Source organism: Bombus huntii, chromosome 4, assembly GCF_024542735.1.
Source record: "Bombus huntii isolate Logan2020A chromosome 4, iyBomHunt1.1, whole genome shotgun sequence".
Taxonomy (NCBI): Eukaryota; Metazoa; Arthropoda; class Insecta; order Hymenoptera; family Apidae; genus Bombus; species Bombus huntii.
This window is the reverse complement of record NC_066241.1, coordinates 10,904,853-10,920,844: the sequence shown is the minus strand read 5'-3', so window position 1 is coordinate 10,920,844 and position 15,992 is coordinate 10,904,853. Positions and strand designations below refer to the sequence as shown.

Genomic DNA, 15,992 nt, shown 5'->3' with positions numbered 1-15,992 from the left:
GAACTTTATTATCTTTCATGTTGGTTTTTCATGACTCAATTTTCGGATGATTTTCCCTAACGAGTAACAAAACCTGTTTATATGACCGTGAATAATACCACAATAAATGAGATCTATACATAAAATTGATCAATATAATTTAACTTAAAAAGCTCAAACTTAGAGAAATAACTTCCTATTTATAATATTTCAAAATTACGAATACTAGTATCCCCTAGATTTTGACCACGTGGTTTTATTTATCTTTCCTGATTTGTCTCGCTGATTAAAACACGATCATATAAACAGGTTTCGAAACTCGCTAGAGAAAATCGTCCAAAAATTGAATCGTGTCTAATTATGAAAAATCAACATGGATGATCAACGAAGTTCGCGTTCTTGCGAGACAGACGAAGATGAGCTAAACGTCTCCATCTCTGTCTGAGACATTCAGAACATATCACACATGCGCAGAATGAGAACCTTCTTGTCTTCCATGTTGATTTTTCACAACTAGTCAAAACTCAATTTTTGTACTGTTTTCCCTAGGCTTCGGTATATGAATGTTGAAACCTGTTTTGTATAATCATGGGTCAAAATATATTTTCAGTAACTTTTGAAGATTTAGTTAACTTTTAGTGGATTTAATGTAAAAAAGATATATGTATGTGCATTATTTAATTTTTCTATAAATTTTTGACCGTACGAAATTTTGTTGTGATCAAAATCAACTTATTGAAAACATTTTTTAATATCTATCTTGTTCAATTTTAACGATTTCAGAGTTGGGTTCGTACGTTTCTATTACGAATGTCCAAAGCAATTTAACTCTTAATAATATACGTTTGCAACTCAAATGTTTTGCATACATCTTATATACATGTGTTTGTATATATAACGTAAATATATCTTCTTTTTTGTTTGTTATTAATTATACGTATATTTTCAATGAATAATAACCAAATTCTGTGATAAGTACGATGTCAACGTCAAAGTCACCTGTAAATCGTACGTATTTCAAACATTAATTAAAATAAATATATTTAATAATATCGAGTAATTGCCTTTTAATTATATTGTAGCCGACGATCATGAATTCGTCGTCCCGAAAAAGTCGATTAAAGTACCATCTGATATGGTAATTTGGGAAAAATCCGAAGCATATTTTGTAAGAATTTGCATACTATTTCTTTTTTATTAATGATATTTGATATTATCACAATTTTCAATATTCAAGGATCTTTATCGTATGAAAAAACATGTAAAAATATTTTGTAGGAATACTTGGGATTTATATTGGCCTTAAATGAATCGGTTCAGGGAAAAGCTTTAAATGTTGAATACACACAAAGTCCTACAATAGCCAGTATTGTTCAAATGCTTAATGAATTTGATGAATGGATAACACAGATACCTCCCACTGAGCAGCCCCAACGTTTTGGTAACAAATCGTTTAGAGAATGGCACGAAAGATTACAACAGGTAAATATATATTACTTTTACATAGCCATGTTCAAAATCTATCGATTCATAATATTTCAGAATGGAATAGCAGAATTACAAAAAGTATTGCCAGAAAAATTACATAGAGCAGTTCCAGAAATAGTCCAGTATTTATATGAAGGCTTTGGAAATCCAACGCGTATAGATTATGGTACAGGACATGAAATGGCATTTTTAATGTTTTTATGTTGTATGTTCAAAATTGGTGCTTTCACACAGGATGATAAAGTAGCTGTAGTTGTAAAAATATTTAACAGGTAATTTTTATTGAACTTGATATTCTTACCCTAATATTTTGTGTATTTCCAGAGATTAAAATAGTTTTTGTTTTTTTGTAAGATATCTGGAATTAGTGCGTAGATTACAATTAACTTATCGGATGGAACCAGCAGGTAGTCATGGTGTATGGAGCTTAGATGACTATCAATTTGTCCCATTTATATGGGGAAGTGCTCAATTAATTGGTATTGCCTTGTACCAATTTTTTTATTTTTTATCATAATGTATTTCAAAGATATACATAAATGTACACAAAAAATGATATACATTTCAGGGCATCCTCGTATAGAACCTCGTCATTTTGTTGAACCAGATATTATTCAAGCTTTTAACAAGCAATATATGTTTCTTGGTTGTATTGAATTTATTTCAAAGGTTTGTATACATATATATGCACTCACATATATTGTATTGTTAGCCGTTTTTATATATTTTAAAGGCAAATATTATTTTAGGTAAAGATAGGTCCATTTGCTGAACATTCAAATCAGTTATGGAATGTTAGTGCTGTATCTTCTTGGGCCAAAGTAAATAATGGTCTTATTAAAATGTACAGAGCTGAGGTAAATATTATTGCTAACAACTTATTAATATGATAATTAGATAATGACGTTTTAAACATCATACACAGGTTTTAGCAAAATTTCCTGTTATACAACATGTTTTATTTGGTTCTTTATTATCGATAAAACCGGCGTCTGTTCCACCTGTTAAAAGGGGACCTCGTCGAGATCAACCATTACAACCACCACCGACTCAGTAATAGTATTGTACAAATACGCTTCATATCTGTTGATGTAGTTTGTAACAAATATCCGGTATTTATAATGAAACTATGTTGCAATTGTATGCTAAATTTCAAGATATATGACACAAATAATTGTATTATGTTGCTTTTATGCTGCACCAATTTTTCCATTGTTAAATCGTAAAATATATGTGTTTTATATATAAATTTTATTTGTAAATTATTAAAAATTTATTTTAGGAAATGTCAGTCATATTAGTTAACAATGTGTTAGTAATTATCTAAGATAATCTAGAAATTAGTTAACACGATTATTTATTGTAAATAAAATTAATCTGTTACAAAAAATGGTTCATAATATGTAACACACATTGTCACGAGAATTGCTTCAATATGAATACTTACATACTGTAAAATAGATTACTTTTTAATTTCACCCAGTTAGTAGCAATTTGTTTGTATACAGACACAACCACTAACAAGCATCTTCTTGTATGATAGAATAAATATTGTATCACTAACAAGTGCTTTTATAATAATATATAATACAGCTATATATATAATATAAATATAATAATCTATATATTAATATAATAATACTGCTTTCTCAATTACAAATAATTCAACATAATATATATGTAAATATGTAAAGTGAACTATCCACTATAAACTATTAAGATATATATTACACATAAGATGTTCCATCGGGTACAGACAAAAGAAACACATGAGGCCATCATCGGTAAAGCTATTAGCACGATTGCAAAAAAAGCTATTTTTGAGCTAAATTCTTAAATTATTAAATATTATAAGTAATACACAGCATATTTTTAGGATTACTTAGAACTTTAATTTAATACACACTTAATAACCAGAGATGTGTTATAAATTCAGTATTTCTAAAGGGCAATTTGGAAATATATTATAACAGTACAAATTGCCGAAGTTTCTGACCAGGAGGAATATCACGATCTTTCCGGAAAAACGAACACCTCGTGTCAGTTCAGGTTATGCCCTTACCAGAAGAAGGCGTATGGAAGGGTAGTCCTGACACTCAGGGTACCGTTGATTAGAAAATTAAATTTTGATAACAACCAATCAACGTGCATTCTGAATACATGAGACAAACCTCGGACATTCCGAGGAGAACACAAACATTCTTCCCCCATTGACTTATACAGGTATTTTCCAATTTTTGTAGAAGTCAAACGTTCTCAAACATTTATACAAGCAAGATACACTGTAAACTTTCAACTGTAAACATTCAATCCTCAAATAGGGGCATAATCACGTGCGTAACTCTTATGGTGTATCGGCTTATTTAAGTGTATTAAAGTTTAATTGTATATCGTTAAACAATGAAAGTGCAATTTTTCGTTTCTTCCCCATAAATATACATACACTGTGCCTGAAGAACATACAATTATTCAGAGCACGTTGTTCGTGTCGACCTTCAAGAGTTAACAGGGACAGCCATGTCCATGCATAAGAAATGAAACATGCACAAAATATACGTCATAGGAATAATATTTATTTTGATATTATTTTCTGTAAATTCTGACAGAAACAATAAAAGATACCAAAGTCATGTTGCACAAATTATCATTAGTATCGATACTTTATTTTCTTGATGACAATAAGTTGCATTAAAAAAATATAAAAATATGATTACTGATAGTTTTGATTGTCATTAAATAGAGTAATTAGTAATCTTTAATATAAACTGCTAGCTTTTCGCTTTTTAGGACACTAACAACCTTTCTTATATTATTACATGAATTAACAAATATATGTAAACATTTTAATGAAAATAAATTACATGCTTAACACGTTGACGCCGGTGCCCGAATTCACTATCTGCTTCGTGGGGCAATGCTGGATCACTACCTATATTGTGAAATACATGTGTGACCCATCGCAGCCCCTCGTGACAGACACGTGTGACCCGCCGATGGCGCACACCGGCGTCAACGTGTTAAAGTTTAGAATGTTTCATTCCTTGATTAACAATTCCATTTGCTATTAAATTAACAATTTCTTCTGGTTTAAAATCTAATTCAGTAAGAATTTCTGTAGTGTGCTCACCCAATTTAGCATTTCTTTCATGTTTTTTAGACATTCCAGGAGTACGAGATAAACGTGGAGCAGGATTTGGAGTTACCAAACCATTGTCTCCAGTCTTAAATATATTTCTTTCCTTATTGTGTGCATGTGATGCAACATCTTTTAAATTTAGAACGGGTGTTACGCAAGCATCTGTACCATCAAATATGGCACACCATTCTGCTTGAGTCTTTTGTTTGAATATCTTTTCTAATTTTTCACGGTTTTCTTCAAAATTCTCAAATTGTGGCATTTCATGAGATGAAATTCCAAGTTTCTCTAAAAATATCTCATAAAACTTAGGTTCAATTGCTCCAACGCACATATATTGTTTATCTTTTGTTTCATAAGTATCATAAAAGTGTGTTCCAGAATCTAATCTATTTGTAAGAAATATTATTTAATTATTTATTTATATGAAACTATTAAAAAAATAGGAAATAGATAATGATATAACTTAGAGATCCTTACATATTTTTACCACGAGGATTTCCCCATAATCCAGGCACATTTTGAGATCTAAAGAACCAACTGCCTAGATATGCAGATCCATCTACCATTGATGCATCAATCACTTGACCAATACCACTCTTGCTACGTTCAAATAATGCTAGTATTATACCAAAAGCACACATTAATCCACCACCAGCAAAATCAGCTACTAAATTGACTGGTGGTGTTGGTTTCTGATTGTGACGTCCAAATAATGATAATAAACCTGAAAAGCAGTTTAGTAAATATGCCTTACTTAAAATAAAGTAAGCTAGAATACATATGTTGTTTTTAAATTACCAGATAAAGCTAAATAATTTATATCATGTCCAGCCATATTAGCATAAGGTCCATTATGCCCAAATCCTGTTAACCTGGCATATATCAACCTCTTGTTTATTCCCATAAGTTCTTCTGGTCCTAGTTTCATTCTTTCCATTACTCCTATTTTAATATTAATCAATATCTAAAAGATATATATAATAACAATAATATATTTATTAAAGAATACAAACCAGGTCTATAAGGGTCTATAAGCACATCACTTTGATTGATCAATTTCTTAAATATATTAGAACCTTCATAAACTTTTAAATTTAACGCAATTGATCTTTTTCCATGACCCAGACAATCAATGGCATTATAAGATCCATAAATCTATAAAAAAATAAATATTTAAAAATTGATATATACATGACCAAAAAACGAGCTTAAAACATGATCGCCTAATCATTAGTTATACCTTGTCCACTCTGATTACAGATGCACCAAATTGGGCTAATATCATTCCACAAAAAGGGCCTGGTGCTAGCCCAGCTAATTCTAATACATTTATACCTTTTAAAGGCATATTTGTGATCTTATCTGCGCCATGAAAACTATCATAGAATGAGTTCACACTTTTTTAATTACAATTGTATCAAAGTTAATTATGCAATCTTGCATAGTAACAGAAATCAATGTGAATAATTAATTCAACGATACTAAAACTTATTAAATTTCTTTAAGAAATGATGAAATCTTTTTTACAGATAAGTGAAAATTCATTTTTAATTAAACGAGGTACATATTACATTGTTAACAAATTATTTAAATACATTTGTATGAATATAAAAACTATACCCTTACGATACAGAGTGGTCCAGTTAAATGGAATCACTTATATATCTTCTCCATTTATTGTTGTATGAAGTTACATTATTTTAAGGACCACGCGTAATGGTAGAATTAGTTTTTTCTTATGATTTTTTTTTTTGCGAGATTTCAAGGTCATTATTATTTTTTAAAAATAGAACCATATATCTATTTTTCAATATTCTTGCAGAGCATGGAAAAACGAAGTCAACCTTCTTTATCCAACCTTAATAACCATACTATTCTCATCATTTAATTTTAAGATATTTTCGTTTGAAGGATACATACAAAATATCAGATAATATTTATTTTTAACAGCTTCTATTTATTTCTAATTTCTGAGGATCAGTAATTCTAGAATCTTTATCGGATATAGTTATTTTAATATTGGTATTAAAGTCACTAAGGAAAGGGAATATATTAACTGGTAACACTGATACGCAGTGTGCAATAAATAAATACATATTGTAACCTGTAACAAAACAAATTACATTAATTGTAGACAAATTCAAATAGAATATATATCACCAAAATGAATCCGACGGAACCTACTAGTACGGAAACTTTAAGGTACTTTAAGGAAATACATGAATTATTTGAAATAAATTTCTTTGCGAAATTTTGACTGTACGCCGGCTCGTGATTTTTATAACTTACTTTACAACAATGTTTAATGAATTTCATTTCCCAGATAAAGTATAGTATGTTAAACATATATTATTTTCTTTGATTAAGTCAATTTTTACAATATTTTTAGTAATACTATATGTATGCATATATACAATTTGTAATAAATTAAAAATAATATATTGTATCCATACAGTTCCAAAATGAAAGACGTTATTGATGTATTAGCTATGCAACGGGAGAAGAGAAACACTTTGCAAAAGAGCATTACGATTGATTACACAAAGAGCAGTGATAGTTTTACAATTTCACGATTTATATTTGAATGTGGTAAGTTCTTTGATTATTTAGTTTTATATTGTAATAGTGGAAAGTGATATTAACCTTTATAAATTATAGGTTTAAAACTGGAAGCTCATCCTCTGACTATTGCTACAGCTGCAACATTGTATCATAGGTTTACAAAAGAAGCTGTTCCAGGAGGTTATGATAATTGTGTAAATAATTAATTTACAATATCAATTAAAGTTTCAAATATATGTCCTTTATAATTTATATTTACATAGATGTGCACGTGTTTCAGCTAATTGCTGCTACTTGTCTTTACTTAGCAGGAAAAGTGAAAGATGATAATTTGAAAATTAGAGATGTAATGAATGTATCTTACAGCACATTACATAGAGGATCACAACCATTAGAATTAGGAGATCAATATTGGAGCATGAGAGATGCAATTGTCCAAGCAGAACTTTTAATTATGCGTATGCTCAAGTTTCAAGTGACTCCTGTACATCCGCACAAAGTCAGTAGTAAATGCATATAATTTATGTTAATTAAAATATAAACCATAAATAATTATTCTAAATAAGAAAATATTATTTTAGTATATGTTACATTATTTACGATCTTTGCAAGCATGGTTTGGAGAGGAAGAATGGTCTAAATATCCAGTTGCAAAAACAAGCATGGCACTTTTACAAGATTTTCATCATTCCCCAGCTATACTTGATTATCCACCAAATTTAATAGCAATCGCTTGTATTAATTTGTCACTTCAAATTTATGGTGTAGTAGTACCATTAATGGACGAATGTGACCAGCAACCTTGGTTTAATGTAACAATTAAGAACATTTTTAAATTTATGAAGATCAGGAATTAGTTAAAAGCATAAGGTAAAGTTATTATCTTTTCCAGGTCTTCTGTAAAGACCTAACAAGAGATAAACTTTGGGAGATAATGGAGAAAGTTATGGCAGCATACGATGAAGAACCAGAAACTAGAGACAACTGAAGCATTTCAGTGATATTTGAGTTCATTGTATATTAACACAAGTTCGACGTTTTTATAAAACTTGGTATTGAAAGAGTACAAATATAAATCAAGGCCATCAAACAGAATATTTCTGATTTTGTGTTTTGTATTTTTCTATACCATTAATATTATTTTTAAATTAAAAGACAATGATATTTGAAATATAAGAAAATAGTATGGAAAAAGCGACGTGCATTTTTTATTTTACCAATATGCAAACTGATAGTATTCATCATAATATAAAATAAATTAATTACTTCTTCTTTATAATAAAATCATAATACATTATAGAGATTTGAAAAGTTTAATTACTTAATTAATATTAAAATATTTAGAAAATTAAGAAATTTTAGAACATCAAAATTTTTGATAACATCAAATTGTTTCTATATTTCATATAAATTTTTGCATATTTTGAATTTAATAATGTAGAAAAAAGTGGCGGGTAATTCTTGATAGATCCCAATTAATAATTATTACTCAACATTCCAAAATAACATATATTGACAAAATTTATATGTATGAAATCTTTACCTAAAGTTTAACTAGCATAATAAATTATAGAAAAATCAATTTATTATACAATACAGTTCGAGTTCTGACATGTGTGAAGTTAGTTGCTGGCAAATCGCTATTGTGTGGTCAAATATATATATAGATATAAGTAAAATTATTTTCGTATGATTACAAAAAAATACTTATCTGTTTGATTCTAACATTGATATAAAACCTAATGTCTATTTATATTCATGTTATAAAATAATAAATGGGCATTTGAGTCACAAGAAAGTCGAACATCGAATATTATTGCCCGGTGAATATTTACGGCATTTGTCAGTGAGAAGTTTGAAATAGTTTTACATAAAATTTTGATAAGAAATTGTTCTCAATCCATCATAACGATGGATCAAATGGAAAGATTTTTACCATTTACGATGAAACGAGAACAGGAAGAGTTTGATATTTGGGATAGCGATGATAACACTAGTCTCGAAGATATTAACAATCTTCTTTCAATTTCAATACCTTCACTTTCAGCGAACAAATTTCATATTCCCACTGATCTGAATGATGAATTTCTTCGACTGACTACTACGGCATGTTTTCTGTAAAAAATCCATTAAACACTTCGATATATTAAAATTTAAATATAATTTTAAATATTTGAATTTAAAAATTATTTTTGTAATTTATAATTAATTAATTAAATAGAGATATATATCTGTAAAGTATAAAAATATTTAATTATGTTTTAATTCAATGTTTTGTATTATATTAAATTTAAATTACAGGTTCGTACTATATATTTTTCCTATTTACATAAATGCTTACTTAGCAATTACATCCTTTGTTATAAGGAGAAGAATGAAGAGATTCCAAGTAATCAGTTGAAAATGTGTGCAAATCAAATGGAATTACTTGCAGTTCGATCATCTTTAGAAACCACTTTATACAGGCAAAATATATTGAAATTGGTAATTCTGTTTATTGATGTAGTTTGATCTGATAAGTTGATTAATAGTTGAAATTAAGATATTTATAGATTTCAGATGTAAAATCACATACATCAGAGAAAAAAGCCTATAAAAAATTAGTGATATTTTTGAAAACCGCACCATCTAAGGTAGACATTGGAGTTCAAACAATTAATTCATGGGCGGAGTTAGAAAGGGCAGATAACATTCAAAGTATATGTATCACCTCTAATTGTGAAGAATTGTCCTCAACAAAGGAAATATTAAAGCATAAAGAAGAGGATGATATAAATGATGAAAATGAAGACTATATGGATGATATATCTTCTCAATTGACTGTCTATAATAATACAGCTTCACCTACTGTCAATTCTACTAGTCTTAATGATGTAGAAAACAATAAATTCAATGATTTAGATGAAGAGACATGCAATAAAATGATAGTGGATGAAGAAACAATAAAAGAAGAAGATAGCAATATTTTTAGTTGTATACAAGATAATTCTAATATTCAAGTTACAAATCAATCCAATGTTCAAATTGATGATGAGAATTCACAGGATTCTCTTTTGCAACACATGGAAGATATGTTTTGTGACAGTGATGATAGTAGTGATCTTATGACATTAATTGAGAAACATTCAGGCGTTACTAAAGCTAATATGGATAAAGAAATTAATGCTCTTCTCCCACATAATTCTAATGGTTCTATTAACACGGCTAAAAGTAATGACATAAAGATTAACTCGGTTAAGAACACTAACATAAAAACATCAAATACAAGTAGAGGAAAGTATAGTTTTAGTTATTATAAAGAGATGAAAACCAGAGAAAGTAATAATAAATCATCATCAACAGAAAATGAGACAACAGAAAACAAGCAAAAACGTAGAATAAACAATATTTGGCTTGTTGAACGTGTATATCAAGTATCAAAACTAAAGGCAAGAATGACAGAATTATCTTTAAAAGATTGTAGAAGACATAGAAGAGTTAAGGAAAAATTTATTGAATTATTTGGAGAAAGTGATGATGAAGGTATGATAACAGATTCACCAATTTGTATAGAAGAACATTTAGCAGCATGTAAAGAAAGAATAGCACCATGGATTGTAAAATACTTAATGCCGTTCTATAAGAAACGAAGAATAAAAAATAGACAGCTCTTTAAAGTAGTTGCCAAGCATATAGCTGATATGCTTATTATCGAGAATACATTTCCTGGTTAGTATCTACTGAAATATTTTATTAAAATATTTAATAAAAATATCCTCATATGCGGTACATACTTTATTTCTATTTTCCAGAACAAGACTGTGTAAGCAAGTATATAGAAACATACTTCAAAAATAAAAAATTCATTAGAACTAAACAGGATGTATATTTATAAACATTTGTTACATAGTTTAATCTATTAAATAAAAGAAATGTCACAGAACATTTTACACAACAATTATCAACATGAATTATCAACATTGTATTTGTTTAAATTTCAGAGGTTCTAAGCTTGAGATTAACAAAGGGCATAATTACATATTTCATCATAAAGACAATGTGTTAAATATTACTTATGTAAATGTGTTTAAGATGTCTGCAATATCAATAGAAAAGAATAATAATTTTTGAGTTGTTTCTAGCAATCTTTTAATTTGTTAAGAAATAATGAAGTTTGAATTTACAACACTACTTCTTTTTTATTGAAAGTTACATATACTTTTTAATCAAAATAAACACTGACAAATCCCGTTTGTGTTAAGATTTTCTTATTTAAATATTAGAGCTCTAAAAGTGACATTTAAGTCACAGTCTTAATTTTTTGTATGTTCCTTATTATTTATATTGATAGACAATATTTCTTATGTGAATGTTACATGTGCACTTGTTTATACACAAATATATTTATTATATATTAATGAGAGAAGAAATATATTTAATGAAAGTTCTCCTGTAATACAAATTATAACTTAATTGAAACACTGTAAAATAGTTTAATCTATGCCCTGTACATAGTCCCTTTGATAATTATAAATATTTAAAAAGTGTTGCTTCTAATGTAAGTTTAGAAAATATGAAAACACAATATATATACAAATTATTAATTTTACTTTTATATCCAGTACAGAAGTAATATCATTCCTGTATCCTATTCTCATAATAAAACAAGGAGCGTAACAAGAAGATTCAGAACACCTTAATCATATATATATTTTATCATTAATAAACAAGGATCTAAGTTTAGTAAATTTTAGATTTTTAACAGTATTTCTTATGCAGTGAATATCAAATTATAAACAATTTTTAAGAGGTTTACCTTCATTCTCAAATCAATTTATCTTATCCACTTATTTGCAATAGCACTGTTTACAAATGAACTTATTGCTACTTACGAGTTATCCAATAGAAAACAATGTAGTATAGTTAATTATTCAATTTATTTTACTAAATTGATACTATTCATATACAAAAAAGAGTGATAAAAAGTTATTAAAGAAGGTCAAATTTGTATTATGTTTTCTATTGAACAACTTGTAAATAAATAATTTTTATCTTAATATTTTATTTTTTAAGCCATATTTTGCAATCCATAAATTTTGTATATTTATATATTAATTGATTTGTTGTATACAACATTATATTGCAATTTCTGAAAATGATAAATATCAATGTTATAAGTTTTTTTATCAAACTACAGTATTATTAAAAGAGGAAAGATTAAAAGAAAAAAACTTAGTTAATTTTTCCCTATGATTGATAATGATATGAATAATAAGATCCTTCTAAATATTTAGTTATGTGTTTGAAACACAATTTTTACAAAGCAAATTCTGGTTGAACATCACAGTGTGAAAAGCTCGATTAAATATTGCATAAATACAGAAGGATCTTAATAAATTTTAGACTTAAAGATTTAAGATAACTTTTCAAATATAACTTTACATATTGAAGGTGGGGAGGAAAATATACTTGCAATAAGTCTTATTGTAACTTATGTATTACGTATTTTTCCAGGTACGTAGTTCTTGTCTATTACAGGTTCTTGCAGAAACATATGTAAACACCGTTCATTCTGTGCTAATGGATGTCCTGCTATTCTGAAATATCAGGTAAGATTTCTGTATAATTCATCCAATATTTTTACATATTAAAAATAAATGGAATGTATATTTAACTTGGTTAATATGTACTTACTTATTAACAAAAGCTTCTAGACCTTTCCTTCGATCTTCAATAAAATCTTCTTCAAAAATACCATCATCTCCTCGAAAAGGCATCTGACGCTTCCAAGCTTTTCCTGGTAATGGAGGCACTACTATCTGTAAGTTCATTAACATTTTCTATTTACTAATACTGTTTTTTTCTAGTAAAAAATAAAACGTATTGATTTTTCTAACTCTGTTAAGAGATATTAATATTATCTTTGATTTAAAGGAATTTATCTTTTACTTTTATTTGTTTTACATATACTTTACCAACTGACCTTGCTATCTCTTTCTAGTTCAGTCCTCAGCCATTCAAAATCACTGTATCTTCTTCTTACTGTGGAATCTTTTACTTTAAAAACTGGTAGATTTGTCTAAAATAAAGAATTATTTTTTATAATTCATTTATTCAACATTTCAAATATAATACAAAAGAAGGAATGTAATATAAAATTTATATTTAATTCTATTTAAAAGAACAAGAAGATCATAAGATACATATAATAATATTTTAGAATAATTTCAATATAAATTTTACAAAAAATTTGCTTATGTATATTATTATCCCCTGAATTCTGGAATGCGATTCATATATATTAATCTAAGGCCTATAACTGGTTTCAACAGTATACATATTTTTGTATCTACCCAATTTTATCATTAACAGTAAGATAGCAGACACAGCCCATGATAGATTTGGTTAATGTCCACAATAAAATTAGCAGTCCTAATAACGCCATCGCTAGTATTACTTTCGTATTAAAAAACAAAATTAATGTGAAAAAAGAATATTGAAAACATAAAAATTTTTTAATAATCTTTCATAAATTATTAAACAAGGCTTAACAATACCGTGACTGTATATACATAAGTATTAACCGCAATACGAAATTTTTTTCACAGAAAATATCATTAATTGCAGAAAAAATTTATTAATTTATTGAGTCGACGAATAAATAGGAATTAAACAAATTTTATACTTGGAGAAATACAAAGTTTATATATTTAAATAACAATACGATATCTTATACATCGAAACTGCAAGAGAACCTGACATCAAAATGAAAAAAATGGTCGGTTATGTTCATTAACTGACAAAGAATGAAATTATGAAATAAAACAATAAGGGCCTATCACTCACCCTCATGCGAACTTCATAATCGGTATACCGTTTCTTGCCGACGCCGTGTGTGATTGGATTAATCACGTCAATTTCGAGAAAATTTGCAGGCGCTGCATAAGCGTCGTCCAGTGTTTGTTTTTTAACATTTAAACGACGTGTAGCGTCCACTGTCGTATCCGCCATACCTTTTTCAACAGTAAATTAATTAAACCGCTTAAAGACCACCTAAGAAACACAAATCCGATACAGTGAATAACGAAACTTCGTCAAATGACAGCGGTGAGAAACTTGACACAATTTGTTCTCATGTGTATCTGTGATCATGGCACGAAGAAATGGACGTAGAGAGGAAACCCACGAACTAAACTCACAGTTAGTAATGAGTTGTCAAATACGACCGTGATTTTTAACTGTGGCGAAAAATTTGATCTTTGAATAGGAGTCAATACCCTGATACTCCTTAAAAATTTTGGAAATCTTTGAAATCTTGAAGGTCTTTTAAGTCTTGAAAGTCTTGGTTACTTTAATAAATCTTGAAAGCTTAACACGTAGTCAATATTTTACAAGTATTTTGAATATTTCATTGTCATAAGATATTAAACAAAATCTAAAATGTCTGAGGTATCGGAAATGTATTCCAATGCAACTTTCAAGACTTTCAAGACTTACAAGATTTCCAAGGCTTATAAGACTTTCAAGAGTTATAGGGCATCGAATCCTATTCAAAGTGATTCAAAATTTTGACGGTCTTGAAAAATATCGAATCGTTCCGAAACTAATTGTGAGATTCGAATACCAATTACTACTTGCAGCTGCATCATCTATTAAATAACATTATTAAAGGTTAACGTTTCTGTTATGTTTGTATTCAAAGATATTAGATTGTTCTTGTCAAGGCCAACAATTTTTTAAACAACGAAAGCATATACTTATGTACTTTCATTCATTCAAACTTGTTTAAATAAATTTATTAATAAACTCAAATCTGAAGTTTTTGGTAAGTTTTGAATATCGAGTGAATTAAACTAAAAAAGTATTATATTTTTATATGAGGTTTAATATTGTCTCATTGAAAAAAGAAATCTGTTTTATTAACAAATTCCTTTCTTCTTAATTTTCTTCAATATCTAACTAAAAGCAGTATTTGTTTGAATGTTCTATTATTTTATAGAAATTCATATAAAAAGCTACGAATTTTTCGAATAGCCTAATAATCAAACAATCGAGATGGTAAATAATGTGTGCTAGAAGTGAAGAAGAAGGATACAAATGTATTGAATTAGTTAAATTAAAGATTACATTGATACCTTGAACAAAAGTGGCGCTTACAAATTTTGGTTCTATGTATTTTATACGATAGCTCTAACAGCTGAAATGTATTATTTTATCACTTATACAGTTAGTATAGAATTTATAAAATTAAAATTAAAATTTTCTAAATTAATCAACTTTTATTTTATTTAGTATTTCTTTTATAGAAAATAAGAAAAATGCATCGATTGGTCTATAAGTAAATATACTTAAATATACTATAGTTCGGTTTAAAGAGATAATAATGACCTTAAATATTTGAAATATCTTCACTTCCGGGCCAGCAACCCGAAGCAATATCTTGTGATATTTTTATCTGTTACTGTTTAAAAAGTATGACTTCATCCAGTAACAAGAAATGCTATACGTGACAATTTTTATAACAAATACGGCATCAATTAAAGCATAGTTAATTCAGTAAGAATTAAGTAGGAAGATAATTCGTAGAAGTTGCATAAACGTAGTATTATTGGAAAACGCAAATAAAGTAACTTGTTTTGTCAGGGTAAAAAACTACATTAGAATATTCCATAATTAAAAAAAAACTGTTATTATACTTGTTTCTTCAAAATTTTATGAAGTTGTAGGAGATGGGTGTAAGAAGTATCCTTAAAACACAAAATTGGCTAATATAGATTAACTGAAGAATGTTGTAAATAAAATGTTGCGCCAATGCAACGTTGTTCCTTAAAGGATTAATGGGTAC

General features: G+C 28.0%; 5 protein-coding genes across 11 annotated transcripts; 3 read left to right on the top strand and 2 right to left on the bottom strand.

The window, feature by feature from the left end:
• Positions 1-449: 449 nt before the first annotated feature.
• LOC126865108 (serine/threonine-protein phosphatase 2A activator-like) lies at positions 450-3,106 on the top strand. Its single transcript, XM_050617255.1, has 8 exons — positions 450-987; positions 1,062-1,147; positions 1,258-1,461; positions 1,522-1,739; positions 1,822-1,946; positions 2,036-2,136; positions 2,217-2,324; positions 2,393-3,106. Exons 1-8 carry the CDS (start codon positions 960-962, stop codon positions 2,522-2,524), a joined length of 1,002 nt encoding a protein of 333 aa, XP_050473212.1. The 5' UTR covers positions 450-959; the 3' UTR covers positions 2,525-3,106.
• Positions 3,107-4,020: 914 nt separating this feature from the next.
• LOC126865107 (alpha-methylacyl-CoA racemase) lies at positions 4,021-6,559 on the bottom strand. 5 transcript variants are annotated; one of them, XM_050617250.1, is made up of 6 exons: positions 6,227-6,554; positions 5,847-5,982; positions 5,620-5,761; positions 5,405-5,548; positions 5,084-5,330; positions 4,021-4,992 (listed from the first exon to the last, which is right to left on the bottom strand). In XM_050617250.1, exons 2-6 carry the CDS (start codon positions 5,952-5,954, stop codon positions 4,485-4,487), a joined length of 1,149 nt encoding a protein of 382 aa, XP_050473207.1. In that variant the 5' UTR covers positions 5,955-5,982; positions 6,227-6,554; the 3' UTR covers positions 4,021-4,484. The 5 variants fall into 5 exon arrangements, with proteins under 5 accessions (XP_050473207.1, XP_050473209.1, XP_050473208.1 ...); XM_050617252.1 differs by having other exon boundaries at positions 5,847-5,963; XM_050617251.1 differs by having other exon boundaries at positions 6,233-6,554.
• Positions 6,560-6,619: 60 nt separating this feature from the next.
• Positions 6,620-8,366, top strand: LOC126865112 (cyclin-Q). Of its 2 annotated transcripts, none has more exons than XM_050617262.1 (6): positions 6,620-6,808; positions 7,062-7,195; positions 7,265-7,362; positions 7,449-7,667; positions 7,750-7,980; positions 8,061-8,366. In XM_050617262.1, exons 1-6 carry the CDS (start codon positions 6,771-6,773, stop codon positions 8,154-8,156), a joined length of 816 nt encoding a protein of 271 aa, XP_050473219.1. In that variant the 5' UTR covers positions 6,620-6,770; the 3' UTR covers positions 8,157-8,366. The 2 variants fall into 2 exon arrangements, with proteins under 2 accessions (XP_050473219.1, XP_050473220.1); XM_050617263.1 differs by having other exon boundaries at positions 6,796-6,939.
• A 254-nt stretch (positions 8,367-8,620) lies between these two features.
• On the top strand, positions 8,621-11,762 carry LOC126865098 (uncharacterized). Of its 2 annotated transcripts, none has more exons than XM_050617224.1 (4): positions 8,621-9,274; positions 9,470-9,652; positions 9,721-10,876; positions 10,960-11,762. In XM_050617224.1, the coding sequence occupies exons 1-4, from the start codon at positions 9,080-9,082 to the stop codon at positions 11,040-11,042; spliced, it is 1,617 nt and encodes a 538-aa protein (XP_050473181.1). In that variant the 5' UTR covers positions 8,621-9,079; the 3' UTR covers positions 11,043-11,762. The 2 variants fall into 2 exon arrangements, with proteins under 2 accessions (XP_050473181.1, XP_050473182.1); XM_050617225.1 differs by having other exon boundaries at positions 9,151-9,285.
• On the bottom strand, positions 11,737-14,305 carry LOC126865121 (sorting nexin-12). Its single transcript, XM_050617272.1, has 4 exons — positions 13,994-14,305; positions 13,131-13,226; positions 12,842-12,966; positions 11,737-12,744 (listed from the first exon to the last, which is right to left on the bottom strand). Exons 1-4 carry the CDS (start codon positions 14,156-14,158, stop codon positions 12,639-12,641), a joined length of 492 nt encoding a protein of 163 aa, XP_050473229.1. The 5' UTR covers positions 14,159-14,305; the 3' UTR covers positions 11,737-12,638.
• Positions 14,306-15,992: the final 1,687 nt, after the last annotated feature.

Coding starts and splice junctions, on each gene's coding strand:
- LOC126865108 (XM_050617255.1), top strand. CDS start 960: ATGTCAACGTCAAAGTCACCTGTAAATC. Junction 1,148..1,257: donor AAAAATCCGAAGCATATTTT/GTAAGAATTTGC, acceptor AATATTTTGTAG/GAATACTTGGGATTTATATT. Junction 1,947..2,035: donor GGGAAGTGCTCAATTAATTG/GTATTGCCTTGT, acceptor TATACATTTCAG/GGCATCCTCGTATAGAACCT.
- LOC126865107 (XM_050617250.1), bottom strand. CDS start 5,954: ATGCCTTTAAAAGGTATAAATGTATTAGAATTAGCTGGGCTAGCACCA. Junction 5,549..5,619: donor TATAGACCCTTATAGACCTG/GTTTGTATTCTT, acceptor ATATTAAAATAG/GAGTAATGGAAAGAATGAAA. Junction 5,331..5,404: donor AAATTATTTAGCTTTATCTG/GTAATTTAAAAA, acceptor ACTGCTTTTCAG/GTTTATTATCATTATTTGGA.
- LOC126865112 (XM_050617262.1), top strand. CDS start 6,771: ATGAATCCGACGGAACCTACTAGTACGGAAACTTTAAG. Junction 7,196..7,264: donor ACGATTTATATTTGAATGTG/GTAAGTTCTTTG, acceptor TATAAATTATAG/GTTTAAAACTGGAAGCTCAT. Junction 7,981..8,060: donor ACCAGCAACCTTGGTTTAAT/GTAACAATTAAG, acceptor TATCTTTTCCAG/GTCTTCTGTAAAGACCTAAC.
- LOC126865098 (XM_050617224.1), top strand. CDS start 9,080: ATGGATCAAATGGAAAGATTTTTACCATTTACGATGAAACGAGAACAG. Junction 9,275..9,469: donor TTCTTCGACTGACTACTACG/GCATGTTTTCTG, acceptor TTTAAATTACAG/GTTCGTACTATATATTTTTC. Junction 10,877..10,959: donor TATCGAGAATACATTTCCTG/GTTAGTATCTAC, acceptor TCTATTTTCCAG/AACAAGACTGTGTAAGCAAG.
- LOC126865121 (XM_050617272.1), bottom strand. CDS start 14,158: ATGGCGGATACGACAGTGGACGCTACACGTCGTTTAAATGTTAAAAAA. Junction 13,227..13,993: donor ATTATGAAGTTCGCATGAGG/GTGAGTGATAGG, acceptor TCTTTATTTTAG/ACAAATCTACCAGTTTTTAA. Junction 12,745..12,841: donor CTAGAAGCTTTTGTTAATAA/GTAAGTACATAT, acceptor CTGATATTTCAG/AATAGCAGGACATCCATTAG.